The sequence below is a fragment of the Monocercomonoides exilis genome (assembly GCF_001643675.1).
Source record: "Monocercomonoides exilis strain PA203 chromosome Unknown scaffold12-1864167, whole genome shotgun sequence".
Classification (NCBI taxonomy): domain Eukaryota; phylum Preaxostyla; order Oxymonadida; family Polymastigidae; genus Monocercomonoides; species Monocercomonoides exilis.
The window spans coordinates 859907-887028 of NW_027150557.1; the positions used below are offsets into that span (position 1 = coordinate 859907).

General features: G+C 36.8%; 8 protein-coding genes across 8 annotated transcripts; 3 read left to right on the forward strand and 5 right to left on the reverse strand.

Moving 5' to 3' along the window:
• Nucleotides 1-2091: 2091 nt before the first annotated feature.
• Nucleotides 2092-2466, reverse strand: MONOS_13916 (uncharacterized protein; the record flags this gene model as incomplete). The annotated part of the gene is made up of 1 exon (XM_067866666.1): nucleotides 2092-2466. One exon carries the CDS (start codon nucleotides 2464-2466, stop codon nucleotides 2092-2094), a length of 375 nt encoding a protein of 124 aa, XP_067731201.1.
• A 6272-nt stretch (nucleotides 2467-8738) lies between these two features.
• Nucleotides 8739-9536, reverse strand: MONOS_16418c1 (uncharacterized protein; the record flags this gene model as incomplete). The annotated part of the gene is made up of 1 exon (XM_067869321.1): nucleotides 8739-9536. The coding sequence occupies one exon, from the start codon at nucleotides 9534-9536 to the stop codon at nucleotides 8739-8741; it is 798 nt and encodes a 265-aa protein (XP_067731202.1).
• An 801-nt stretch (nucleotides 9537-10337) lies between these two features.
• MONOS_16659 (uncharacterized protein) lies at nucleotides 10338-12197 on the reverse strand (the record flags this gene model as incomplete). The annotated part of the gene is made up of 3 exons (XM_067869547.1): nucleotides 10338-11641; nucleotides 11702-11897; nucleotides 12072-12197. The coding sequence occupies 3 exons, from the start codon at nucleotides 12195-12197 to the stop codon at nucleotides 10338-10340; spliced, it is 1626 nt and encodes a 541-aa protein (XP_067731203.1).
• A 552-nt stretch (nucleotides 12198-12749) lies between these two features.
• Nucleotides 12750-13547, forward strand: MONOS_16418c2 (uncharacterized protein; the record flags this gene model as incomplete). Its single annotated transcript, XM_067869322.1, has 1 exon — nucleotides 12750-13547. One exon carries the CDS (start codon nucleotides 12750-12752, stop codon nucleotides 13545-13547), a length of 798 nt encoding a protein of 265 aa, XP_067731204.1.
• Nucleotides 13548-14523: 976 nt separating this feature from the next.
• On the forward strand, nucleotides 14524-15624 carry MONOS_16419 (uncharacterized protein; the record flags this gene model as incomplete). Its single annotated transcript, XM_067869323.1, has 1 exon — nucleotides 14524-15624. The coding sequence occupies one exon, from the start codon at nucleotides 14524-14526 to the stop codon at nucleotides 15622-15624; it is 1101 nt and encodes a 366-aa protein (XP_067731205.1).
• A 588-nt stretch (nucleotides 15625-16212) lies between these two features.
• MONOS_16420 (uncharacterized protein) lies at nucleotides 16213-16740 on the forward strand (the record flags this gene model as incomplete). The annotated part of the gene is made up of 1 exon (XM_067869325.1): nucleotides 16213-16740. One exon carries the CDS (start codon nucleotides 16213-16215, stop codon nucleotides 16738-16740), a length of 528 nt encoding a protein of 175 aa, XP_067731206.1.
• Nucleotides 16741-17737: 997 nt separating this feature from the next.
• On the reverse strand, nucleotides 17738-20820 carry MONOS_16022 (uncharacterized protein). Its single transcript, XM_067868930.1, has 4 exons — nucleotides 20739-20820; nucleotides 20600-20675; nucleotides 19428-20515; nucleotides 17738-19336 (listed from the first exon to the last, which is right to left on the reverse strand). Exons 1-4 carry the CDS (start codon nucleotides 20787-20789, stop codon nucleotides 18092-18094), a joined length of 2460 nt encoding a protein of 819 aa, XP_067731207.1. The 5' UTR covers nucleotides 20790-20820; the 3' UTR covers nucleotides 17738-18091.
• Nucleotides 20821-20956: 136 nt separating this feature from the next.
• On the reverse strand, nucleotides 20957-23237 carry MONOS_16023 (uncharacterized protein; the record flags this gene model as incomplete). Its single annotated transcript, XM_067868931.1, has 8 exons — nucleotides 20957-21435; nucleotides 21624-21834; nucleotides 22070-22140; nucleotides 22250-22314; nucleotides 22417-22587; nucleotides 22662-22990; nucleotides 23046-23074; nucleotides 23156-23237. 8 exons carry the CDS (start codon nucleotides 23235-23237, stop codon nucleotides 20957-20959), a joined length of 1437 nt encoding a protein of 478 aa, XP_067731208.1.
• Between the last annotated feature and the right edge of the window lie 3885 nt (nucleotides 23238-27122).

Genomic DNA, 27122 nt, shown 5'->3' on the forward strand with positions numbered 1-27122 from the left:
TCGCTCAGCAGCCAGCACGAATGCAGATGTCCATTCAGAAGCATTCATCTGTTTATTTGACAAGCTAAAGAACAAGGTCGCATCAATCCGGTTTCACGCATAGCAACATGATGATTGAGCTCGAGCCTGTCGATCAGCACACTTTCATTTACCATAAGATCTACACAGCAACCTTAAATAATTCACTCACTGGAATTTTGTCTTGTTGAACTCTTTCTCTCGATTCGCAACTGGCTGCTCCGCTTCACTAGCATCACTAAAGGAGGCACACATGCAAGAAGAAGAAAAGGAGTGAGAGATGGATGGAGAGTATGCTTGTATGGATCGAGCAGCAGATGACGAAAGAGGAAATAATTTTGAATGTGTTCGTTGATCGAAAGAATTCACACAAACTGGAAATTGTCTAATTGCAAGCTGCAAGACACATCGCATCAGAAGGATTCAATTTTGCACAGAATGAAATATCTTTCAATCTCAATTAACGTGATCTTTTGGTCAAACTGCTCTGAAGGTACTTCAAATGCTCTTTTTGAATATCTTCCACAAAAAAATGCCCGACAAAAAGAAGAAATTGAAGAAGCCAAAAGAGAAGACAAATACTGCGTATTATTTTTCCAAATGAATAGTTCCCAGAGGGAACAAGCTGTTTGAAGAAATTCAGTCGATTGTCAGACGCTCGTCTTGCATGTTGAACACAGGAAATGTTGCTTCATCGCTAAGAGCTTCTTCTTATTCTCTTTTTCCTTCATTTGAAATGAAATATGTTAAAAGAAGACAACACGTATCAAGATTATTGAAATGCTTGCTTAGAGCGATAAGTACTATGAAAGAAAATGAAGGTGATAATAAACAGGAAATGGAAGATGAAAAAAGGATAATTGACGGAATGGAAGGAAATGCAGAAAAAAATACAATTTATTTCTCAAAGAATAAGCTAAAATCAGAATCGATAAGATTGGAAGAAGAGGAAGAATAAGAAAAAGAAGATTTATGTGATGAAAATGGCAAAGCTGATGAAAATGTGGATAGATAAATTGAATGATCTATCTCTTCAAATGCACACTCAAAGGCTTTCTCACTCGGAACCTGTTTGTGTTGTGCTGAAGAAGCAGAAGCAGAAGATGTTGATGAAGCATGACAAGACGTATGCTTTTTCAACATCTTCATCTGTCAATTTATCGCTTTGCGAATTGCATCACGCGCTGCCGTCCTCAAGTGGCAGCCAAAATCATATCGCATCTTCCACTTTATTTCAATTCATCTGCAGCCCAAACAGCTCCACCAGATATGCCAGCATACACTTCATCGGAAACAAAGCCTGCAACACATCTTTTCTTCTCCACCTCCTATTTCTCAAAACCTTCACTCTCAGCATTAATCCAACCTCAATTTAACTTGAACGACTTCACCTACGATTCCTTCGAAAATTTCTTTCAGACCGTTTCATCGAGCTCCAACTCTTTGCCTAATCAAATCGCTCTGAAATCAAACTGCATCTGAAGCACTTTCCAGTCAGCCACATTGTATTCATCCGGTTGGCTCAAGCGCATCGTGTGAAAGTAGTAACGATGACTCACATCCCCAGCACCGAATCAAATGATGGAAGACGGAACACAGACAACTAGAATACATCTAAAAAGATCCGCAGCTACAGCTATGGCTGCATTGGCAGCTAAAAGTTCAGAAAGAAAAAAGGTTCCATTTCATCATTCGCATCGCTTCAACAAGCCCCACAAAATGATGATGAGAATGATTCTGTGATGAAATCGATGGATCTCCCCAGCATATCACATCAGATTCCATCTTCATCGTCTTTTTCCGATAAGCTGCTCCTCCGCTTCAATTATTCAGTTGAAACACTGGAAACATAATTGCATCTGCGTTTCCATCATCGGATTCGAAATAGTCTCGTGTCTCGGATCTTATACAGAAGCATGAAGAACTCTGCATGCCTCTTCTCCATCTACATCTTGGTCTCTTTTTGCTTATTTTATTCTTCAACACCTCTCTCTTTCCATCTTCTTCTCCCTTTTCTTCTCCCTCTTTGTCCCCCTTTCTCCTTCCTCGCCTCTTCGTGCTCCTCCAGCACCGCTAGCTCAATCGCTGCAGGTGACAGAACACATCTTCCATTCTCATCCTCCTTCTTCCTCCAATTCCTTCTCCGCAATATCTCCAAATTTGCACATTTAATGCTTTGTTTGAAAACTTCATCTCCAAACGCCTCAACTGCGTCGATCGCGACACCTGACGCGCTATCGCCGACGGAAGCAGCGACGGGTCAAACAGATTGTAGATCGACGGAAACTCATTCAAATCCTCCTTCGCAAAGATCCGCTTGCTCCCCGACTTCGTGCCCACCAATTCTGCAGGCGATGGAAGTTGCGCTATCAGCGGAACCGAAAGCATCTCCAAAAGCGCGACATCGTACGCACACACAACACCCCCACGCAACACCGCGTGACACATAAAAGCATATCCCTCAAGGAGTCTGATGCTCTCTCAGCAACGACTTCTTGTGATTTTCATACACCCCAGCTGCCGACGTGTATGATGCCGCCACCTCCGATGCATCCGAAGGGTCAATCAAATGTGCTGATGACGAAGATGATGGCTGGTCATCTCTTGCCGCTTTTTTCTCTGTGCTTCTCCTCCTCCGGAATTGCGAAGTTGATCGGAGTGCTGATCCAATTTATGAAATTGAAGAAGACGAAGGCGCTGAGCGAAGAGACGACTGCTTAACTGGCTGCGCAACAAGAAGTTTGATGAGACATTTTCTATAATGAAAGCCAGAAGTTCCACCCGAAGAGCTGATAGCATTCACATTTGCATCAGAATTGTCGACCAGCAGAAAAAACCTACTTATTTTATGCTATTTGAAAAGATAGTGGCAAGATATTTTTATATAATGTGTCAATATTAAATGGAAGGGAGAAGGAAAAGGCACATTCTGAAATGAAAGAAACTTGTTTGATACAAACTGTTTGAATTTAAATATCAGAAGAGATTGCATTTTTGAGTATTTAATAAATGGAGATTTATTTTGAAAATTCACATATCTCACTTCAATTTTTCACAATAACATAAATTATTGCTCTATATTAACAGCTTTTTAAATATCTTATAATAGCAATGAGTACAGTATCGATGAAATTTTCTTATTTAATAATTTCTCATAAAAATTCAAAAATAAATGCAAGTTAAAATTTATTTATCTTTCAATATAGGAAAATACTGAAAAAGAAGTCTCCATTTAAAAAAATTTAAACGTTTGTATGAACAGTTGAAATGAAAACAAAGAAATATGAACAAATTATTAAGTTGCTCCAAAAAACAAGAAAATTAATATTAAATTACATTAATAAGATTCAACAGTGAAAATAATATATGAAATTTGTTTTATTGAAACGCAATATTTAGGGATAGGTGACAAAACTCAATAGAATAATTTTTGACAATATATGATGGTAACGGAATGATCAACATTTTCTGATCATTTGTGATCTGATTTTCAGATCAATTAATATTTTGTGACTTTTCATAAAAAAATACCCATATCATTTATTTTCATCTGAAATAAGACAAATGTTAAATTATAACTCAGAATTTTATTGTTGCAATCACTTCAGCACAGGAAAATCGAGAAGAGTGTATTTGGAGATGAAAGAAATGAGATTTCATTATTTCATGTTTGTGGAAATGCAGTTTAATACAAATAATGCAAAAATTGGAAAAGATATTTTTATCGAAAGCATCAACATCATATCACAGATCAACGAAAGCAAATTTTGGTTCGATCTTCTTGAAGGACTTTCCAATCGCAGTTGTGTTAAAAATAGAAGAGATGAGAATGATTAAAAAAATGAAACATATCTTATTAAAGTTCGATCCATTAAAGTGATACGATTGTTGTGTCGAGTGAGAATGGGTCGAATGAGCGTCAGTGTGGTACGCGCACTCTTCCGAGCAATTCGAAAGATTATGGGTTGATGCACATGACTTCTGAGTTCATGAGCATCATATTTGCATTTTAAGCAAGTGTGATAAACGGAGAATTGCAGCTGGAAGAGACGAGTCCGAGTTCGATAGGTCGAGGATTGTCCAATGTGGAAGTGTGCTATGCAATCAATTGTTCCTGATAGTCTCTGATAAAAATAACAAGCTCTGTGTCAATTTCAAGACTGAAATTTGTGTTTGAATCTGGATTTGTTTCATCGCATACTATTTTTCTTTTCTCTGAAGGAGGATTGCTGGAAGTGACAACTACACATTCTGCACCAAAGTCACGGTGGGAATGGGAGAACATGTGCAATCGAGTATTCCATTCAGCATTGTGCGAGTTGAAAGAGTTGAATGCTTGTTTGATGGCTGTGTGGTATCAGATCTTTCACTCTTAAATTCAGCTTACTGCATGCTTCAATCTGAAATCCTATCATTGATTTCGTATAACTTTTTTGATCTCACGATGGGAACAAACCTTTTTGATGCAGTCGAAGGAGAGCAGTTGCAACAGAAATAATGAGTGCAGCAAACATTGCATCGTCTGAAAATAGGGCATCGTTTATATCATGTTTGAAAAAAAAAGAAGAAACAGCTGACAAATTGTTCATTGAGAAATGAACATATCACAATCAGAGAGGGAAAGGGAAAATTCATTTATGTGATGGAGAGTTCAAGTTCAGTGATTGAGAGCTGCCTTTTTGATGGCAGCACGAATGAAAGAGAGTCTGAAAAGGAAAGAAATTGGAATAGGTGCATTTGTGCTTCTTTTGCAAAATGCGTTATAAGAATTTAACTTTAATATGACTAAATTCTTAATTATAAATTAAAACTTTTGGGTGGACGAATTTTTCGTAATTGTTTTTTCTTGTTGTCAAAAATCAATTTTGAAAAATCACCCATAAATATGAATATAATTGATGGATTGCGATGAACAAAAACAATTTCCTGTTTATAAATAGATGTGATGCTTTTAATAGTTATATTAACCTTTTGTGTCAAAGAATATCTGAGAAATAATAAATTTGAAAAAATAAAAATTTCATTTTTCGGGGAGAAAAACCTATCTTCAACACCTCTTTATTTATGGAGTGAGCTCCTTTATTAAGGGCTCAGTCGATCACAAAAGTGATGTGAAAATGGATGAAGTGCAAAAGACTCGAAAAAAACGTGAAAAGGTTTTTTGGGCTGACATCCATTGGTCAGTGTCAAGGTGTTGCAAAAGAATTATGGCATGATTTCTGTATGGTAAAAGAAAATTGTTCAATAGAGGAAGTCAATGAACTGCGTTGAATTAACCTCTGGCTTGTTGCGTTGTTGTGTAACTGGCTGAAAGTCTCTGATTATACCAAATAAATCAAAGAACTGATAATGGAGTGGGATGAACTAAGCTCTGGTGGGGAAAAAAGATGTGTTGCAGATAGGTTTTTCTCCCTGAATAAAAGTGCGCAGCACATTAATTCTTAAAAAACCGCAATCTACAACACCTCTTTATTTATGGAGAGTTCTTAATTGGGCAACCACTTGTATTCTTCTGAAATTGCAATATCAAATGAATTCAAAGATGAAGTTTGTCTGTTCTCTTTTCCCTGCTCTTTGTTTTCCTTCAGTAACCTCTTCCCCTTCTGGTTCCTCCACTTTTGAGGGGGAGGAGCGTCGCTGCTTGACTGTCTCGCCTGACGAATGTGTTTGAATGGCCACAATTGCATCTATTGGAGAAGCCGAGGCTTCAGCTGGAATATCTGAAGACTGTTCAAATCGCCTTCCGAAAATGATGGAAGTTGTTTGTTGTATTGTTCCAATTAAAATTTTCTCTGATTGCAGTCGTTGGACCTTCTCCTTCCTAAAGCCTTCGTCTGAAAGTTGAAATCCAGAGCTCTGAGAGAGAAGCATATGAGCCATTTGACTTGCCAGGTTAGTCTTGAAGAAGGATCTTAACGGTTTGTGTGATGTTGTGGACAATCGTGCAAATCTTGCAACGCAGGCCTCAGGAATTCCTTCTGTTGACAATTTCGAAATAGTTGCATGTTTAATGGTGTACGGGAGAAATTCTTCTGGAACTCCTGCCCTCCCCATACCAACCTTTGCCAGTTTGCGAACCCCACTGGGAGTCAAAGGAGTGCGAGTTGTCTAGTTGAACAGAAATGTGTCTCTATTTTCGGAAGTTGTTCTCACCCGATCCCACAAACAACGAATCGCTCTGGCAGGACAAATGCGGCTGTGTTCTTCCTGTAAGAAAGGAATTGTGATGAATTCTCTTGAGTAGGATGTCTTCAGTCTCGTTGAAAGATGAATTGCTTCTGTTTCCCAAATGGATTCAGACATGGATATTTGCGCGAGCTCACAGAATCGACATGCTGAGAACAACATAATTAACAGCATGCATTTATCCGTGAGATCCAAAAACGGGAGTTGTTCATTATTCAGTTCTCGAGAGTAAAAGCTCTTGATAATGTCTGGACTCCACATGCTAGTGTACGGTTACCTATGAAATTGAGAGAACGAAAAGAATCTAAATATTGTGTGGATAAGCGGGATATCGCTTATCTCCCTGCTGTATCCTGTGCGAGAGAATAATGAGATCGCTGATCGCGTAGCGCATAAGGAAGAATATGGAGTCCCGTAATCCTTCAAGGATAGAAAACAGACTGCGCATTTCTTTATTTACTCATCGAAACATCCTGGTATTTCACCCAATTGATTAGACTTCCACTCGATGTGGAAACGAGCAAAACAGTTAATGTATTGATTCCACGTAACCTTGGATATGCTTCTCTCAGTAATCTTTCTGATCTTGTCAGGGACCCCGCAGGCTTGAAGTCCTTCCTTCCACCATCTCTCACCGACCAGTACTTCCATCCTATCCTTGCAGCCATATACTCCCCCCAAAAGAGGTGCGGCTCCTTTCTTCAACATTCCATGCTCCGGGGAAAAAACATCTCGAGAGCATTTCCAGATGTGGGAACGAGTCATCAGTTTCGATAGAAGGTTGCTCCAAATCTGATTCTTCCAAGCCGGAAGAAGAAAGATAGCTTTCGCTTTTTCCGATTTTGCTTTCCGAAGACATGGAAGGATCAGTGGAATCGGGGGATGGATGAGAAGAATTCCTTTTCCCCAATATGGATGAAGACCGTCCTGTGCCATGCTGCTTCCGGGCCCAGACCAAGTCTCCTTCTTTTTGTTTGCAGCGTTTGCGAAAGCGTCTATCTCTGTATGAGCTCCAAGAAGAGTCTCTGCTTGTTGAAGATGATGAGTCAGGATCGAGAAATCTCCTGCGATTGCCAACCTTGACAATGCGTCTGCTTTCGTATTCTTCTCTCCTGGGATGTGTGCCACTGTGACTATGAGGTTCATTGATTGGCACAATGATCGTATTTTTCTGAGGAGTGGAAGGAGATTCCGGCAAGCATTCTTTCTGTTTACGTTGAAGACTGCACACGTGTTGTCCGATCTGAGAAGCAATTTGCTCATGTGATTTCTCAGAATCAATAAGGAAAATCTGTTGAGTTCCAATAAAACAGCCAGGAGTTCCTTGAAGTTTGAGGTTTGGAGTTGATATTTCTTGGAAAATTGACTGGAAAAGTGATATATTTCTCATCCAACTGATAGTGTAGCATCGCAAGAGTGCGGCGAAGCATCTGTCGCAAGGACAGCGTCTGGAGGAGAGAATCCCATCAGGGGTCTGGAAAATAGTGCACTCAGCCTTTTTCTCCAAACCTCCAGTTCCCTCTTTATACTGTAATTCAGTCGAAAGGAACCGTCCCATCCACCTTTTCGAACTTGCCTGTTGAGGATATAGTAATATTCGTCCATATGCATTGAGGCGTCCTTGTTTACAAAGCGAATTGCGCTTGGCTACCCTATGAACGAGGCCAGATCTCTTGTCATGATAATCTTTAACCTACTCAATCTCTTCATCCATTTAAAACAATCCTTCTTCAGCTCCCTGCGTCTTTGTTGTTCCGATGATTCAGTCATTTTGCTTGTGTCCCATGTCCATTCGAGGTGGTTGAAAATCTTCTAGGGAGCTACCTCGCTTTTCTCCCTATTGATGATCAGCCCGAGCTGTTGAAGCCACTCGACTATTTCTTGAGTTGCTTGCATGAGTGTTTCCTTGTTCTCGTGAAGAAATAGGATATCGTCTAGGAATGACACTCATATTTTGTTCCACATACTTCGGATTTCCTTCGTAACATTTATCATTAACTTTGTTAAAATTCGCTGTGCATCTTTTAGCGCAAATAGCATAACTTTGAATCCATTGTTTATTTCTCGAATGTGAAGGGCAAATAGAGTGTGAATATCTTGTGAATTGGGATTTGGAAGTACGCCTGCGATAAGTCGAGGGAAGTGGCGTAGTCGTCTTTGAGGAGCAGTTTTTCCGCTATTCGCTAATCTTCCATTTTGAAGTGAATATCTTTCAGGGCTGCATTCAGGGTCCGGCAGTATAGTATTTGTCTGTAGCTTCCGTTCTTTTTTTCTTAAAAGAACACGTTGCTTAAGCAGCGGACCCCCTCTCTTCTGAACACTTGTAAAAATGTCTGTTTTTAAGCCTTCCACAATCCATTCCGCACATGCCCTCCTCTCTTTCGGACCACCTATAAAGCCTTTGCCCATGTCTTTCTCTCGTATCTGCCTGTCTCTCGCTTTCTTCCCCTTCCAGACCGGGAGAACTCCATTCACCACCCAATTGGAGACGCCGATCTTCTTCCACTCTTTGGCAAAGGCTTGTGTCCTGCCCCCTATTTTCTCCGAAAAAAATGTTTGCGCTGCTCTTCATATCCTGCTTTCTTTGTGCTGAAATTTTGTGCTCTTTGTCTCCTGGGCCGTTGCGCCAATCTCCCTTGACGTGCTGATTGGAGTTTTGACGAGTTGGCTTGTAATATTGGCTTTAGACGTTCAAGCTGTTCCGGTGTGAGTAGAGGATCAACGGTATCTTCCTTTAGTGATCTCTCTTCAGCGAATCCGAACTTTGCCTGTTTGCGCATATGCCTTGCTGCCTGAAGTGCTGCAGTGATGAACATTATTGAGTCTTCCAAATGTTCGGAGGTTTCGCCTACTGCGTTGCGAGCTGCCAACAGTGTGGCTTTAAGTGCGGGGATCAAGAACATTTCGACGAAATAAGCTTTTTCATCAAGGGCATCAGACATCCAACTGCGCGAGCGTGAATGTGGGTGTGGAGAAGATGGAATGAAAGGTGAGGCTGAAATTGGCTCGTATTCCCTCATTGTTTGCTCCAGATCTCCTTGGTTCAAATGGTTGTTAAAAACTGAGGATAAGCATCTATCCCCGAAGATTTCTGTAATAGCCTGTTGAAGCGGCTGAGTGGCTCCTTCTGACTGGACAGCATCCATAGCATTCGATGCTGAAGAGGTGGATGAGTACGAAGAAGAGGTCGATGCAAACGTTGTGGAGTGTATCTCCCCGGTACTCATCGTTGGTGCGGAGATTAGGTATTCCATACCCATGCCGCCTGTTGTTCCGCTTTGCTGAAGCATTCCGCTCAGTCCCGACGCAGGTCCTTCCAACCAAGTTGACATTTTCTAATTTTTTGATCGACTGAGCCCTTAATAAAGGAGCTCACTCCATAAATAAAGAGGTGTTGTTGATTGAGGTTTTTCTTAAGAATTAATGTGCTGCGCACTTTGATAAAAATTTTGAACAATCTCACAATTAAATTATAAATAGCCAAAGATTAAGAATAAGCTTTTTTTCAAGATTCAGAGGGCTTACACTTGCAAATGTTTAACAAAATAAATATATAAACATTATGTAATGGTGTGCACTGATTGCTCACATTTATAAATTTTTATATATCAATAATTCAACTTGTTGATATTCAAAAGCAGTCTGTTTTTATTTCAATTTAATTCTAATTAAATTGTTTGTTAGTCGCTTTAATGTTTTTGATAATGACGTATATTATGTTCAGTTATTCAATTTTTGATTTTATAAAGTTTATTCGATTGTTTTTTTATTAATGTTCATCATTTCTGAATTTGTTCATTTCTTTTTTCATTGAGAAACAACATAATTATTGTTGACACGCAAAAAAATTCATTTATGAAACATGAAAAGCATTGCATATGTTCATAAGCGAGAAACATAATGACAAGTTAAAAAAATAAAAAACATAATTCTTATCTTATTGAAAATCTTCAAGAAAGAGAATAATTGGGTTGTGTTTTTTTGATTGCTTTTCAAAAATTTCCCCTTCAAACAATTGTTGAAAATTTAAAATTCAATGCTATTCTGGATGATTTTTATCATTTCCATCAACAACTATATTTCTTCTACCAATTTGAGTTTGTCATTTGACTCATCTCCCCATGTCCTCTCCATCACCTCAACAAATTCTTCCCTTCGATTCCTTCTGTCAGCTGTCGCACTCCATCTCTCATCATCTCCTGCGCTTCCTTTGCTTCACACTCGCTCAAAGGAACTTCCTCTGTTGTCATTTCATGGAGAATCAGTCCAAGTGTGAAAACAACTGTTTTTTCCATATCCTCTTCTCCAGCTTCAGGTGCCTTCCATCGCTTCATTTCTTCCTTCTCCTTTTCATCTTTCAATTTCTCTGTCAACACGTATATTTTATTGTTTCCTTCTTCAACAAAGATTGAATATGAGCATAATTGTTTCTCCATTATTTCCACTCTTTCGTCTCCAACAAATATCAAATGCTCAAACAGCTCTGTCGCTGCCAAAACTTCTTCCTTTCCATCAATAACATCCATCGCTCTCGTTCCCAGTGTTAAATAACCTTGAACTGAATGAATCGCCGAGTGAAATGTTTTGACGTTCTTTTTCTCCTTCTCTCGAAATGGCTTCTTCGCTGATATTACATTCAATGAATGTGATTGTGGCATTCCAGAAACAAATACATCATCAGAAAATGGAAATGGAGATTCCATATCTGGAAGATCATTTTCATTCAATATTCCATCGTTCATTGATGGAGGCTCTGGAAGATCTTCATCGTTGTCAATCAACAGAGGTGTTTGACTCATCATCCCTTTAAGCAACGTCAACAGCATTTTACTCATCTCAATGCCTTCTCCCCTCCTTTCTCTTCTCCCTTCTGGTCTTCCTTCAATCCCTTCTTCTTTGGTGCATATTTCTTCAACTTTCTTCTCAACTTCTCTTTGTTTCTTTCGCTGTACCACAGCCATGACAAACAAAATCACAATAACTACCAGAACAGCTGCACGCCCAATAAAGGCTACCAAACTCCATTCAATTTTTTCCCCTCCTTCGGATATTCTTTCATCTCCTTCTCCCTCTCCTTTATTTTCATCCCCTTTCATTTCCCCCTCACTCTTGTTTATCACAACCAATGCATTTGTGTTAGACAACTTCATTTTTCTAAACAGGATACTCATGCACACTTCTGTTTTCTTTTCCGTCACATCCACCAGCTCTGACGAAACAACTGAATGCACCTCGTATTCTGAGATATAGCATACTCCATCAATTTCCTCTCTCACAATCTCCTCTTCATCCCCATCTTTCACACTTATCTCTAATGACAAATTGCAAGGAAGAAGCAGCTTCCCATGAATGTTCAAGTCCATGCCCTGACCAGCCTGCGTTGTGTTCTTCACTTCTTCCAGAACCGGGATGAAAAATGATGTTCCTCTTTCTCTCGCTGATCCTCACAATTGGAATCCTTCGCACAATATCCACAGAGATGTATTTTTCTTCACACATTCTCCCCATTTCAAACCCATTTCATTCAGATTTTTGTCTCTTCCTAATTCACCCTCTTCAACAACGAACATCAATCTCATGATATCTGAGGTCATATGAATCAGTACATAATCAATCGAATCACATGGAAGTGTGTTTGTTCCACATTGCATTTCGTTTGATCCATCCACACTGATCACAACAATTGTGTCACTCTGATAATTAGTCACAAACTCAATCGGATTTGTATCTTCTTTGTGTTCACAACTGTCACCTCCATATATTGCATTGAATCGATTGCAGTTGCCTTCTCGAAGATCAAACTGAAATTGACTTTCATTGATCTGCGATGAGATATTGAAACATTTAACGAAAATATCATTCCACACTTTTGCTCTATTCTCACTGGACTTCATTCCCACAAATGAAAAATTCAAATCTCCTCTTTCCTTTGTTGCCTGATACACCCCTCCTCCTTTCCCATTGACGCAGCTGCATTGTCTGACTTCGGACATAATCATCTTCATTGATCCAGACTTTCCAAGTGCGAAGAATATTTCATTTTTTCACTTGTTTCTTCCTTTTTTTCGTTGTTCAGCAATTATTTTATATGAAAAATTTGAAATACATGTTTGATGCGAAATTTTGATCTTGATAAAAACAAAATAATGAAAAGAAAACGTTCATCCACATTTTAATTGAATAATTTAATCACATTTAACATCATTGGTTTCAAATAGTCACACAATGCACACATAAAGGCTTTATTATCCAACAATTACATAATTCAAACAATGAAAAATCATTTTGATTAATAATCAGTGTACACCTATACATAATGTTTATATATTTATTTTGTTAAACATTTGCAAGTGTAAGCCCTCTGAATCTTGAAAAAAAGCTTATTCTTAATCTTTGGCTATTTATAATTTAATTGTGAGATTGTTCAAAATTTTTATCAAAGTGCGCAGCACATTAATTCTTAAGAAAAACCTCAATCAACAACACCTCTTTATTTATGGAGTGAGCTCCTTTATTAAGGGCTCAGTCGATCAAAAAATTAGAAAATGTCAACTTGGTTGGAAGGACCTGCGTCGGGACTGAGCGGAATGCTTCAGCAAAGCGGAACAACAGGCGGCATGGGTATGGAATACCTAATCTCCGCACCAACGATGAGTACCGGGGAGATACACTCCACAACGTTTGCATCGACCTCTTCTTCGTACTCATCCACCTCTTCAGCATCGAATGCTATGGATGCTGTCCAGTCAGAAGGAGCCACTCAGCCGCTTCAACAGGCTATTACAGAAATCTTCGGGGATAGATGCTTATCCTCAGTTTTTAACAACCATTTGAACCAAGGAGATCTGGAGCAAACAATGAGGGAATACGAGCCAATTTCAGCCTCACCTTTCATTCCATCTTCTCCACACCCACATTCACGCTCGCGCAGTTGGATGTCTGATGCCCTTGATGAAAAAGCTTATTTCGTCGAAATGTTCTTGATCCCCGCACTTAAAGCCACACTGTTGGCAGCTCGCAACGCAGTAGGCGAAACCTCCGAACATTTGGAAGACTCAATAATGTTCATCACTGCAGCACTTCAGGCAGCAAGGCATATGCGCAAACAGGCAAAGTTCGGATTCGCTGAAGAGAGATCACTAAAGGAAGATACCGTTGATCCTCTACTCACACCGGAACAGCTTGAACGTCTAAAGCCAATATTACAAGCCAACTCGTCAAAACTCCAATCAGCACGTCAAGGGAGATTGGCGCAACGGCCCAGGAGACAAAGAGCACAAAATTTCAGCACAAAGAAAGCAGGATATGAAGAGCAGCGCAAACATTTTTTTCGGAGAAAATAGGGGGCAGGACACAAGCCTTTGCCAAAGAGTGGAAGAAGATCGGCGTCTCCAATTGGGTGGTGAATGGAGTTCTCCCGGTCTGGAAGGGGAAGAAAGCGAGAGACAGGCAGATACGAGAGAAAGACATGGGCAAAGGCTTTATAGGTGGTCCGAAAGAGAGGAGGGCATGTGCGGAATGGATTGTGGAAGGCTTAAAAACAGACATTTTTACAAGTGTTCAGAAGAGAGGGGGTCCGCTGCTTAAGCAACGTGTTCTTTTAAGAAAAAAAGAACGGAAGCTACAGACAAATACTATACTGCCGGACCCTGAATGCAGCCCTGAAAGATATTCACTTCAAAATGGAAGATTAGCGAATAGCGGAAAAACTGCTCCTCAAAGACGACTACGCCACTTCCCTCGACTTATCGCAGGCGTACTTCCAAATCCCAATTCACAAGATATTCACACTCTATTTGCCCTTCACATTCGAGAAATAAACAATGGATTCAAAGTTATGCTATTTGCGCTAAAAGATGCACAGCGAATTTTAACAAAGTTAATGATAAATGTTACGAAGGAAATCCGAAGTATGTGGAACAAAATATGAGTGTCATTCCTAGACGATATCCTATTTCTTCACGAGAACAAGGAAACACTCATGCAAGCAACTCAAGAAATAGTCGAGTGGCTTCAACAGCTCGGGCTGATCATCAATAGGGAGAAAAGCGAGGTAGCTCCCTAGAAGATTTTCAACCACCTCGAATGGACATGGGACACAAGCAAAATGACTGAATCATCGGAACAACAAAGACGCAGGGAGCTGAAGAAGGATTGTTTTAAATGGATGAAGAGATTGAGTAGGTTAAAGATTATCATGACAAGAGATCTGGCCTCGTTCATAGGGTAGCCAAGCGCAATTCGCTTTGTAAACAAGGACGCCTCAATGCATATGGACGAATATTACTATATCCTCAACAGGCAAGTTCGAAAAGGTGGATGGGACGGTTCCTTTCGACTGAATTACAGTATAAAGAGGGAACTGGAGGTTTGGAGAAAAAGGCTGAGTGCACTATTTTCCAGACCCCTGATGGGATTCTCTCCTCCAGACGCTGTCCTTGCGACAGATGCTTCGCCGCACTCTTGCGATGCTACACTATCAGTTGGATGAGAAATATATCACTTTTCCAGTCAATTTTCCAAGAAATATCAACTCCAAACCTCAAACTTCAAGGAACTCCTGGCTGTTTTATTGGAACTCAACAGATTTTCCTTATTGATTCTGAGAAATCACATGAGCAAATTGCTTCTCAGATCGGACAACACGTGTGCAGTCTTCAACGTAAACAGAAAGAATGCTTGCCGGAATCTCCTTCCACTCCTCAGAAAAATACGATCATTGTGCCAATCAATGAACCTCATAGTCACAGTGGCACACATCCCAGGAGAGAAGAATACGAAAGCAGACGCATTGTCAAGGTTGGCAATCGCAGGAGATTTCTCGATCCTGACTCATCATCTTCAACAAGCAGAGACTCTTCTTGGAGCTCATACAGAGATAGACGCTTTCGCAAACGCTGCAAACAAAAAGAAGGAGACTTGGTCTGGGCCCGGAAGCAGCATGGCACAGGACGGTCTTCATCCATATTGGGGAAAAGGAATTCTTCTCATCCATCCCCCGATTCCACTGATCCTTCCATGTCTTCGGAAAGCAAAATCGGAAAAAGCGAAAGCTATCTTTCTTCTTCCGGCTTGGAAGAATCAGATTTGGAGCAACCTTCTATCGAAACTGATGACTCGTTCCCACATCTGGAAATGCTCTCGAGATGTTTTTTCCCCGGAGCATGGAATGTTGAAGAAAGGAGCCGCACCTCTTTTGGGGGAGTATATGGCTGCAAGGATAGGATGGAAGTACTGGTCGGTGAGAGATGGTGGAAGGAAGGACTTCAAGCCTGCGGGGTCCCTGACAAGATCAGAAAGATTACTGAGAGAAGCATATCCAAGGTTACGTGGAATCAATACATTAACTGTTTTGCTCGTTTCCACATCGAGTGGAAGTCTAATCAATTGGGTGAAATACCAGGATGTTTCGATGAGTAAATAAAGAAATGCGCAGTCTGTTTTCTATCCTTGAAGGATTACGGGACTCCATATTCTTCCTTATGCGCTACGCGATCAGCGATCTCATTATTCTCTCGCACAGGATACAGCAGGGAGATAAGCGATATCCCGCTTATCCACACAATATTTAGATTCTTTTCGTTCTCTCAATTTCATAGGTAACCGTACACTAGCATGTGGAGTCCAGACATTATCAAGAGCTTTTACTCTCGAGAACTGAATAATGAACAACTCCCGTTTTTGGATCTCACGGATAAATGCATGCTGTTAATTATGTTGTTCTCAGCATGTCGATTCTGTGAGCTCGCGCAAATATCCATGTCTGAATCCATTTGGGAAACAGAAGCAATTCATCTTTCAACGAGACTGAAGACATCCTACTCAAGAGAATTCATCACAATTCCTTTCTTACAGGAAGAACACAGCCGCATTTGTCCTGCCAGAGCGATTCGTTGTTTGTGGGATCGGGTGAGAACAACTTCCGAAAATAGAGACACATTTCTGTTCAACTAGACAACTCGCACTCCTTTGACTCCCAGTGGGGTTCGCAAACTGGCAAAGGTTGGTATGGGGAGGGCAGGAGTTCCAGAAGAATTTCTCCCGTACACCATTAAACATGCAACTATTTCGAAATTGTCAACAGAAGGAATTCCTGAGGCCTGCGTTGCAAGATTTGCACGATTGTCCACAACATCACACAAACCGTTAAGATCCTTCTTCAAGACTAACCTGGCAAGTCAAATGGCTCATATGCTTCTCTCTCAGAGCTCTGGATTTCAACTTTCAGACGAAGGCTTTAGGAAGGAGAAGGTCCAACGACTGCAATCAGAGAAAATTTTAATTGGAACAATACAACAAACAACTTCCATCATTTTCGGAAGGCGATTTGAACAGTCTTCAGATATTCCAGCTGAAGCCTCGGCTTCTCCAATAGATGCAATTGTGGCCATTCAAACACATTCGTCAGGCGAGACAGTCAAGCAAGCGACGCTCCTCCCCTCAAAAGTGGAGGAACCAGAAGGGGAAGAGGTTACTGAAGGAAAACAAAGAGCAGGGAAAAGAGAACAGACAAACTTCATCTTTGAATTCATTTGATATTGCAATTTCAGAAGAATACAAGTGGTTGCCCAATTAAGAACTCTCCATAAATAAAGAGGTGTTGTAGATTGCGGTTTTTTTTAAGAATTAATGTGCTGCGCACTTTTATTCAGGGAGAAAAACCTATCTGCAACACATCTTTTTTCCCCACCAGAGCTTAGTTCATCCCACTCCATTATCAGTTCTTTGATTTATTTGGTATAATCAGAGACTTTCAGCCAGTTACACAACAACGCAACAAGCCAGAGGTTAATTCAACGCAGTTCATTGACTTCCTCTATTGAACAATTTTCTTTTACCATACAGAAATCATGCCATAATTCTTTTGCAACACCTTGACACTGACCAATGGATGTCAGCCCAAAAAACCTTTTCACGTTTTTTTCGAGTCTTTTGCACTTCATCCATTTTCACATCACTTTTGTGATCGACTGAGCCCTTAATAAAGGAGCTCACTCCATAAATAAAGAGGTGTTGAAGATAGGTTTTTCTCCCCGAAAAATGAAATTTTTATTTTTTCAAATTTATTATTTCTCAGATATTCTTTGACACAAAAGGTTAATATAACTATTAAAAGCATCACATCTATTTATAAACAGGAAATTGTTTTTGTTCATCGCAATCCATCAATTATATTCATATTTATGGGTGATTTTTCAAAATTGATTTTTGACAACAAGAAAAAACAATTACGAAAAATTCGTCCACCCAAAAGTTTTAATTTATAATTAAGAATTTAGTCATATTAAAGTTAAATTCTTATAACGCATTTTGCAAAAGAAGCACAAATGCACCTATGCTATTTACTGACAATTTAATGAAGGATTTAGGACAAAATTTCATTGAGATCTGAGGATGATGATATCTTCTGATTATTCCCTTCCAACTCCAAGTGAATATGTTTAGCATTCAATATTTCCATAATTTTGCATGATGAAAGATTATTGGTCCTGTCTTTTTCAAAGTGCATTTAAGGTGTTTAAAGTTGACTCTATTTTTTTTTTTTTTTTTTTTTTTTTTTTGATCACATGCAATTTTTTAAGTTCCAAAGTATGATTGAAGTGATTTGAAGATAAGATATAAATAAGAGGAACACGGAAAAAATGTGAAAAAAAGAAAGCAAAAGAAAATTGAAATAAAATATCAATTGGTTTGGATATAACCTTTAAAACATGAGCATAAGCGTTGGCTAGCCATTAGAAGCAAATGAGATGATACAAAAAATATACCACTGAAAAAGCACATCGTTGAAACTGAATCAATTCGGATTAAAAACATTTTACAACTCCAAAAATGGCCTGGATGTTGGAATATCATTTGTACGAATAAAATTCAGTATTAAAACTTTCTAACTTTCTGGAGTTCTTTGTTCAACTGATAGGCCGGCTGCTGCGAGACTTGCTTCTCGTGCTTCGCGCATCTCTCTCAGTTTTCTTTCTTTCTTTTCCTTCTTCTCCTTCTTTCTTCGCTTTTTCTCTTCTGGATCTTCTTCGGTTTCTTCTGTATCTCCTTCACCTTCTTTCTTATTTTTCTTATCTTTCTTCTTCTTCTTCTTTCCGGTCACTTCTTCTCCATCGTTTCCACCCTCTTTTTGTCTTCCATCTTGAATATCTTCCTTCAGAGTTGAATCGGTTGTTGCATTTGTCGATTGTTGCTGTGATTGCATTTGAACCGCCTGCTCCTGAAACACTTCATCGCTATGTACTTGTGTATCCTCTCGTTGCGCTTGTGCTTGGCTTTGCTCCTGTGTTTGTATGTTGTTGCTTGCTTCATTGCCAGGTTGCTGTGCATTTTGCTGCTGATTTCGTTCTTCAATCTGGGTGAGTTTCCCATCAAAACGACTTTCCAGCCCAAATTCTGTCTTTTCATCGATGGACCTCACCACCTGCCTCAAGATGCCTGGAGCGCGCTCTTTCTCTTCTTCTCCCTCCTGCTGCTGCGCCTCTTGTGTTTGTTCCGGTTCGGTCACTTGATTGCTGCTTTGTAATTCTCTTTCAGCTGCCACATCAGCTTCTGCCTGCCTGTTTAATTCGTCTTCTTCCTGTTGTCGTTTCTCTTCCTCGCGATTTAATCGCTCCATTTTCTCCTTTTCTCCTTCTTCTTCTCCATCGTTTCCAAATGCCTCTCCTCCTCTGCCTTTTGTTCCTTTCGTTTTTCTGAAAGTTCTCTGTTTCGTAGAAGCATTTGGTGAAGTTGGTGAATTGGTGTTTTCTTTGCTCCTTCCCTTTGCACTCTTCCTTGTTTCCTCCAGCACCTCTTCTTCCTTTTCGTACTCTTCCATAACTTCTTGGATAAGCTCCTGTTCCCGCTGCTGCAACCACTGAATTCTTTTCCTTTCTTCTTCCTCCTTTTCTGTTAAAATCTTCATTGTTGTTTTCATTCGTTCATTTTCTTCTTTCTCCTTCTTTGCTTTTTCTTTTCTTTCTTTTTCTTTCTTTTCTCTCGCTTCTTTTTGTTTTCGTGCGATTTCTTCTCTTTTCAATCGCTGCATTCGCTCTTCTCTCATCACCTTTTCCCTCTCTCCCATTACTTTCTCTTCTCGCATCTGTTCAGCCAATCGACGACGCTGCTCTTCCAGGATTTCTTTTTGTCGCTAATAAATAAATAAATAAATAAATAATATTAAAATTTTATTCAGAAATAAACAAAATAAAAGCAAAAATTAGTTAACAATCTCTTCAAACCAGTCTAAACTCTCTTTCTTTTCTGCGTTCATCTGCTCTCTTCTGCATTTCCACTTCTCTTGGATCCATTTCTTCACCGTCTCCTTCAGCTTGATACTCCCGTTCCTTTACTTCTTCTTCTTCTTCCTTTGCATAGGTTCTTGTCTTCATTCTCTCTTCTCTTCTTTCCTCTTCAATTTCAGCCTCAATCTTATAGTATTTTCTTCTTTTTTTCGCTTCCTGTTTTTCTTCTTCAAGCCTTTGAATGTGAGCTTCCAAAACATCTGCATCGGCAACCAAAGCTGCAAGCGTCTGGTGCCGCTCCTTCGTTTCTCTATGGAAACGCTCACTTTTTTCCTGTCTCTTCATCTCTCTCTTTTGAGCTTCCTCACGTTCTCGTCTCTTTTCTTCGTCCAGCCGTTTTTTCTCTTTTGCTAACTCTGCTGCTGTTAGAGGCTTCATGGGTGCTGCTCTGGAGCTGGTTGAACTTTTCTTCTTTTTCTTCTTTATCGTATCCCCTTCATTAGATGCCTCTGGTGTTGCTTCATTTCCTGCAACTCCTGAACTTTCATTGAAATCAACTTCTCCTTCTTCTGGAATTGCTTCTTTTTTGACTTCTTCTCTCTTAAGTTCTCTCTCTTTTTCTGAATCATCTGAGTCTGATAGTTCAACATACTCGTGGGCTGAGAACCTATCAGAAGTTAACTCTGTACGATGCAAAAGAAACATTTGCTTTGGACGAGGCTTTGGCATAACTTGAGGTGTTTTACTTCGTTTTCTGGAAACCTTTGTCAATGAAGCACGAGAAACGGAACCTTCCCTTCCGGCTCTAGACATTTGAGAATGTGATTGTGATGACATGGAGCGAAATGATTTTTGTGATTGTGTGGGCGAGCCTGGGGGAACATTTGAGTTCTCTTGAATATGTTCTTCTTCTGGCTCTGGCTTTGGTTGATAGTACTCTTCAACAGAAGGCGCATCGTCAGGTGGTTGGGGTGGATATTCTTGTTGGATGTTTTGTTGCTCTTCATGAACTTGTTCTATGTGCTGATTATCAGATTCATGTTGCAAAGGGCTTTGCTCATTTTCGTTCGTTGTAGTTAAAAAAACTAAATTTTCATCGTTTAAAAATATTGACGGAAATAAAGAATAGAATTATCTTTTTAATCAATGTTACGCAAAAATATGCACACCTGATGTTTCATCTGAATTATTTGAAATTGGTGCAACGTCTCTTTCTTGCTTTTCAACATTTTCATCGGAATAGCCCTAATTCAAATGAATGAAAATCATATTTCGCTTTTTTGAAAGTACTTTATAAAAATATCAAACAAATGCGCTTGTTTGTTCTTCATGTGCCTCAGAAACCTCTGGATTTTCCATGAGATTATGAAAACGGTTTTCTTTCAAATATGGGTTTATTATCCCCATATTAAAACAAAATTCAGTAAAAGAGTCATTGTTAAAGAATATAAAAACTTCAGAAAAGCGCATACGAAAAAATGAATCTAAAATAGAAAATAAAAAGAATGGAATAACTGCATGAAGTTTCAACTTGACAACTTTATTGAAGCAGAGTATTTCTTAACTTTTGATCTCTTTCGAAGGCAAAACACAATAACAAATACGAATGAAAGAAGAGAAAGAAGACAAAGAATTGCCATAATGAGGGTAACTGTTGGGTTTGCAACGTCAACTGTCTCGACAGGAAATCCACAGAAGTTGTAAAACCAATCATCATCAGAAAGATTTGAAGTGCCTGAAGAAGCAGAAGGACTCTCTATGAAGCTATTAAATAGATACAGCTGATCAGAATCTGACGTGTTTGCCTTTACCGAAGAGGCGCGCCGTTGCACGTTGAATGAAGAAGAGTCTGAAAGAAGATGGGAGAAAGTCGATTTGAACGATGAAACGGGGCAGAATGGTGACTCTTCAGAAGGAGCAGAGCAACCCTTGATGTGCAGCCGAGTAAGATTCAGGTCTTTGCCCATGATTGGATTCAGATCATATTTGATTGAGAAGGAGTTGCCTGTGATTGATAATGAATAAAGACAGAGAAAAAAAGATAATGATAAATAAATTAATGAATGAATGAATGAAGAGAGAATTGGGTTGTAGAATTGCAAAGGAACAAGAAATTGCATTGAAACATATTTTTTTTTTTTGATTTAAAAAAATATTTTAATTTTTTATTCTTCAAAACTCTAAGTTACATACCATCATTCGCCTTCTCTCCATTCTTTGCCTGGTCAGCCACCTCGATGATGACAACTGCATTCCACCCTTCATACACTGTGTTCTCATTCACCACAGATGAAGGGTCGTTAGCAAGACAGCCCAGCAAATTGATGAGAAGTTTTGAGTGGGTCGTAAAGAGGGTGAATGCTGGACTAGTGTCAGAAGATGGCTGCTGGAGCAAAAACGCCAACTTAAAAAAAAAAATAAATAAATAAATAAATGAAAGGAAATTTCAGAAGATGCAATTAATCAGAACGAAATAGACAGAAATGACAAAGTTATTTAAAAAAATATTTATTTAAAAATGATGATAAAATAATAAATATAATGAAATTAGCCATTGTGATAATAACAGTAAACGATAAAATAAACAAAATTTCATGGGGGAAAAAAACAGAGATGATAATGAAATGCGGAATTGAAACCTGACGGATCATGAGCCCAATGCTTGCATCGCAAAAGTCTTTGTCTCCCACCAAGTGATATGAACGTTTCACTGCGCAAAAAAAACAAACAGAACAAAGAGAGCAATTATCAACGTGAAAAATGTTTATTGAATCGTTTTATGCATAATATGAAATTTGAATAAAGAAATAAAGTCAAACAGTGTTTATACATCGCTTCATAATTGTTGTATTGCTCATCTGTCATTCCATTTGGAAGTTTTTTCCTATGAAAAATGTTTGAGATTATTTTTAAAAAGAAAATTACAGAAAAAAGATTTTGATAGATAAAAATTTTATTTGTATTCTGATTTTAAAAAAAGACAAACCCCAATCTTTTTATCACAGATAGTGCCTCGAATGCACCTAAAATTGTTTCAGGATCGTTAAGGCAGTTTAACTGTTGTGAAAAAGTTTTGAGTATGTCTTTATGTTCATCCAAATAGTCATTCATTGACTGTGAATGAAGACTTCGATAAATCTGCCTTGTGGAAGAAGAACTTTCCAAAATAATTATAAAAATGTCAAATTAAACTTCATTAAAAATCTCAATAAATAAATTTTCGTTTAAAACCATCTGGTATCTGATTCAAAAAGATATTCATTATCCTTCATCACAGAATCAATTGGCACTGGTTGAACGCCTTTCGAAAATAAAAACTCCTCTTCATTATCCGGATCTTTGGGTCCTTTTCCAGGTGGAAATAGTCCATCGCATGTTGCTAAAGCTGTAATTTTTGCTCGTTCAGCATAAGTTGCATAAAAATGAAACTTATAGTCTTCAAATTTCTCAGGAATTCCGTATTTCCCCAAATACATTTCTGAGAGTTTATTTCCAATGTGTTTTGACATTTCTATTCCGTTTTCCGTAACTTTTCCAAGAGAGGGGAATTGTTCAGCTTCCTAATTGAAGTTAATAAATGAATATTATTTATAAAAAAATAAAGCGCATATGCACCTCAAAATTGAAAAGAGGAGTGTGTTCGGCTTTATTAAAATAATATAACGTTCATCGCAAGAAGTTCAAATAATAAAAATTATTTGTAAAATAACTAAAACATAGCAAACCTGTGTATTGAAGCACGATTGTTGAAATAACATCACAATTAAAGCTTCCCAACAATAAAATTGAAAATACAATGCATTGCATTTTCCTTCAAAACAAGAAAAGAAAATAATTATTGATCTGAAATTAATATAAAATTTTTTAAATTCATTTTGATCGTATTATTCCTTGTTTCATTGAAAGATAAAAAAATTTTTTTTGAAGTCGAACAGTGTTTATGTGTGGAGAGGTGAAAGTCAATCGCGATAGAAGTCAAAAGAAATTAAAATAAAGTTTGTTGGAATTGTATTTGAAATTTGATTTGTTTAGTCACTCACGCCCTATTTACCGAGCAAATGAATTGACCAAAAATTGATGTTTCATTTGCTTTTGATTTGTGGCGGAGATATCTTTATTTATTTTCTTGTGATGTAACTTTTTGATTTTTATTGAAATTCATTGTTAGTTTAGTTTAATTTGAAATATATATGTATTTTATGATTTAAATGTCATTTCAATATAAAAGAATACACAAATTAACCAAATGAATGTTTTTGATAATAATAGTATCAATTTTTTAAAATATAATAGAAAATAATTGTTAATAAATTTGAATAGTATATTTTAAAACCAATAAATTATTCTTTTAAAAACATAAAAACAAAAAATTTCCTCGATGCCGGGAATCGAACCCGGGTCTCAGGAGTGAAAATCCTAAATCCTAACCGACTAGACTACATCGAGTTAGAAAACAGGTTTTCTTGTATTATTTAGGACAATTAGAATTAATTCTTTTTCTTGAGCAATCAAAAATTTCTGAGTTGAAATTATTTTTTCGTTGTGAAATTTTTTGACCTGTTTTAATTTTTTTTTTTAAAAAATTCCTTTTATTTTATTTTCATATGGGGGAAAATACGAACTTTCAAGCTTTTTATGCACAAAGCATGAAAAATTTGCTTCTCTTATAACTTTAATAAACTTTCTCGGATTTCAAAATAAATTAGATTTTCATATCCGTTTACAGACACAGTTGAAATTAAAACACAAAGTGTTGAAACATTTCACGAATGTCAAAAAATGGACCCATTTTTATTGTGTTTTTGATCTCAAAAAGTCAATGAAAAGTGCAAATTTTTTCAATGAAAATGCCTGAAGTTAAATATTATGTCACATATTAAGAATATTTTTCATATTTTGATGAATTTTCTGTTCTCACATACCAAATTTCATTGTTATGAAAACAAAAATTTGACAATGTTTTAATATCCATTTTAGAAAAGTTTCGTGAGTGGAAACGAAAATTTGATCGAAATATGAAACTTTTTCTTTATATGAAAATAAAATAAAAGGAACTTTTCATAAAAATTTGGACACCTTGTTTAGATAATTGGAACAAAAAATTTTTGAGAGAATCTTTGACTTTCAATAAATGTCCATGTTATTTGAATATTTAAAATTATATTGTCCACAATTTATTCTTTTTTTTTTTTCGAGACAAATATTAATTAAAAAAAAAAAAAAAAAATAATTATGAAAGAAAGAAAATTATTCTTTTGAGCAACTGATAACTTATTGCAGTCGACAAATTTTGCCTTTTATAACGTTTTTTGTGAATTGAAGTTAATAATGTGATAAATAAAAAGTTATCAGCTCCGAAATTTTGAGCTATCTTTTGTTTTCAGAAAAACAAAATTTTTTCAAATAATTCACATAATGAATGATTTTTTGTTTTTTATTATTTGAAATTTCAAAAAATATAAAATATTTACAAATGGAATGATAAAAAATTTTGATAAAAAAATAAATATTTCTTAAAGAAAGTTACATACAAAAAAGATTATATCAAAATTGTTAATCATCCTCAAAAGATGACGCATCACCTCCATCTCCAGCTTTTAATGTATCTATATCATTCTCCAAACTATCTTCAAATTCAAATTTTGGAACACCGTCATCACTTCTATTTTGATGTTCAAAATTTTCATCTTCTTTTCCTATTAAACTCATCAAAAAAGCATCAATTAATTGAGCAATGACTCATGTTCGAAGGAAACTTTTTTCAAGCAAACTTTAAGTTCATACAATCAAATTTGTAAAAGTTCCAGTGAGAGGATCAATATAGTTGTATTTGTGACATACAATCAAATTCTTTTATCCCAATGTCTTATGACTCTGATATGCTTTCGTTTCATCAAAGAAGATCATCGTTCATTCAATTTCATTTGTCTGGATTATCAAAATTGATGTGCTTTTCTTTCTTCTTGGCCCTCACAGAAGAAATAATTATCCTTTCTTTCCTTCGACGTTCCCTTCAATCATGCTAAATATCCAAATTTGTGCTTTTATCTTTCCCATGTGATATTTTCTTTTCCTAAATATGGCTTCGTCAATCTCCACAATTATTTCTTCACCGCCAAGCTTTTGAAATTTTGTCTCAGAATACGAAGTTAAACTTGCACGAGCAATTGAATAATAATAACTGACAGATATCCTGTCTTCATTTGTTCATTAACAAGCTTGATAAATGCTTAGGGTCAGCTTTTTAATGGGACTTTTTCCTTAATTGGCACTTTTTTTGTTTTTGCATGCAAAATGTCGAGAAATGAGAAGTAGTTTTCAGTACTTCAAAAAATCTTTTTAACTAATTTTTCACAATTTATTTGCTGTTTTCTTTTTTATTTTTGTTTTTTACACATCGAGAAAATGAGTTTTTTTTTTTTTTTTTTTTTTTTTTTTTTTTTTTTTTTTTTTTGTTTGTTTGTTAAATTTAATAGTACTTTTACCAGCCAACTAGGCAACGTCCAAGAAATTGGATACATGTTTTGAATAGCAAATACTATTATCTAACTACTTTTAAATTCTTTTTTTTCATAAATACTTTTTTCTTGTTTTTTTCACATTTCATTTTTTTAACAACATTCTAACATAAAACCGATTATTTCTTTGTTCATATAATGAAATGAAAAAAATAAAAATTCGATATGAAAAACAAATTCTTTAATAATGAAGTGTTGAAAACATAAAACATTCTCATTTTCTATTTGTCTCTAACAGACAAATGGTACCAACTGTTTATGATCTTCGATCAAGTTTTTGTAACAAAGAAAAGTTCTTGATTAATAGAAAAAAATAATGTTTTGTTTTTACAACACTTCATTATTAAAGAATTTGTTTTTCATATCATATTTTTTTTTTTTCATTTCATTATATTAATAAAGAAATAATCAGTTTTATGTTATCATGTTGATGAAAATTTGAAATGCAAAAAAACAAGAAAAAAATGTTTGTGAAAAAAAGATTTTTAAGATTAATAGTTCGAAGCAAATGCAATATAAAACATGTCCCCAATTTCTTTTGAGTTGTCAGGTTGGCTAGAAAAAGTATTATTAAATTATACAAAAAAACGAAATTTCTCGATGTGTAATAAACGAAAATAAAAATGAAAACAGTAAATAAATAGAATAAAACAAGTTTAAAAGGATTTTTTAAATGCTGAAAACTACTACTCATTTCTCAACATTTTGCAAGCAAAAACAAAAAGAGTGCCAATTAAGGAAAAAGTCCCATTAAAAAGCTGACACTATTCCAATATGAAAAAATAAAAGAATTTGTATTATGATCCTAAGATCCAAATGATTTTTGTTAAATGCTTTTTCAGATAACACAAAAATGATTTTGAAACATTATCTGCGCTTCCATCTTCTCCTGTGATCAATTTTCTCAACATTCATGATTGTTCTGCATTTTGAACAAAATATTGGATGAAACACAGGCGAATCCTTTATTAATCAATTCCATGTTTTTTTGTGGTCTCTTGTTATATTCATTTTAACAAATATTTCATCATTCATATCATTTGTCTTTTTCGAATTGTTTTTTAAAAAAAAATTGTTTTTAATAAATTATTGAAAGAGATATAACTGTATTTTAATAAATTATCTATTGTATTTCATCCAATTTTTTCATAAATATATCATTGCCAATTAAATT

Coding starts and splice junctions, on each gene's coding strand:
- MONOS_16022 (XM_067868930.1), bottom strand. CDS start 20,789: ATGGAAAATCCAGAGGTTTCTGAGGCACATGAAGAACAAACAAGCGCA. Junction 20,676..20,738: donor AAGAACAAACAAGCGCATTT/GTTTGATATTTT, acceptor CATTTGAATTAG/GGCTATTCCGATGAAAATGT. Junction 19,337..19,427: donor AAGAAAGAGAGTTTAGACTG/GTTTGAAGAGAT, acceptor TTTATTTATTAG/CGACAAAAAGAAATCCTGGA.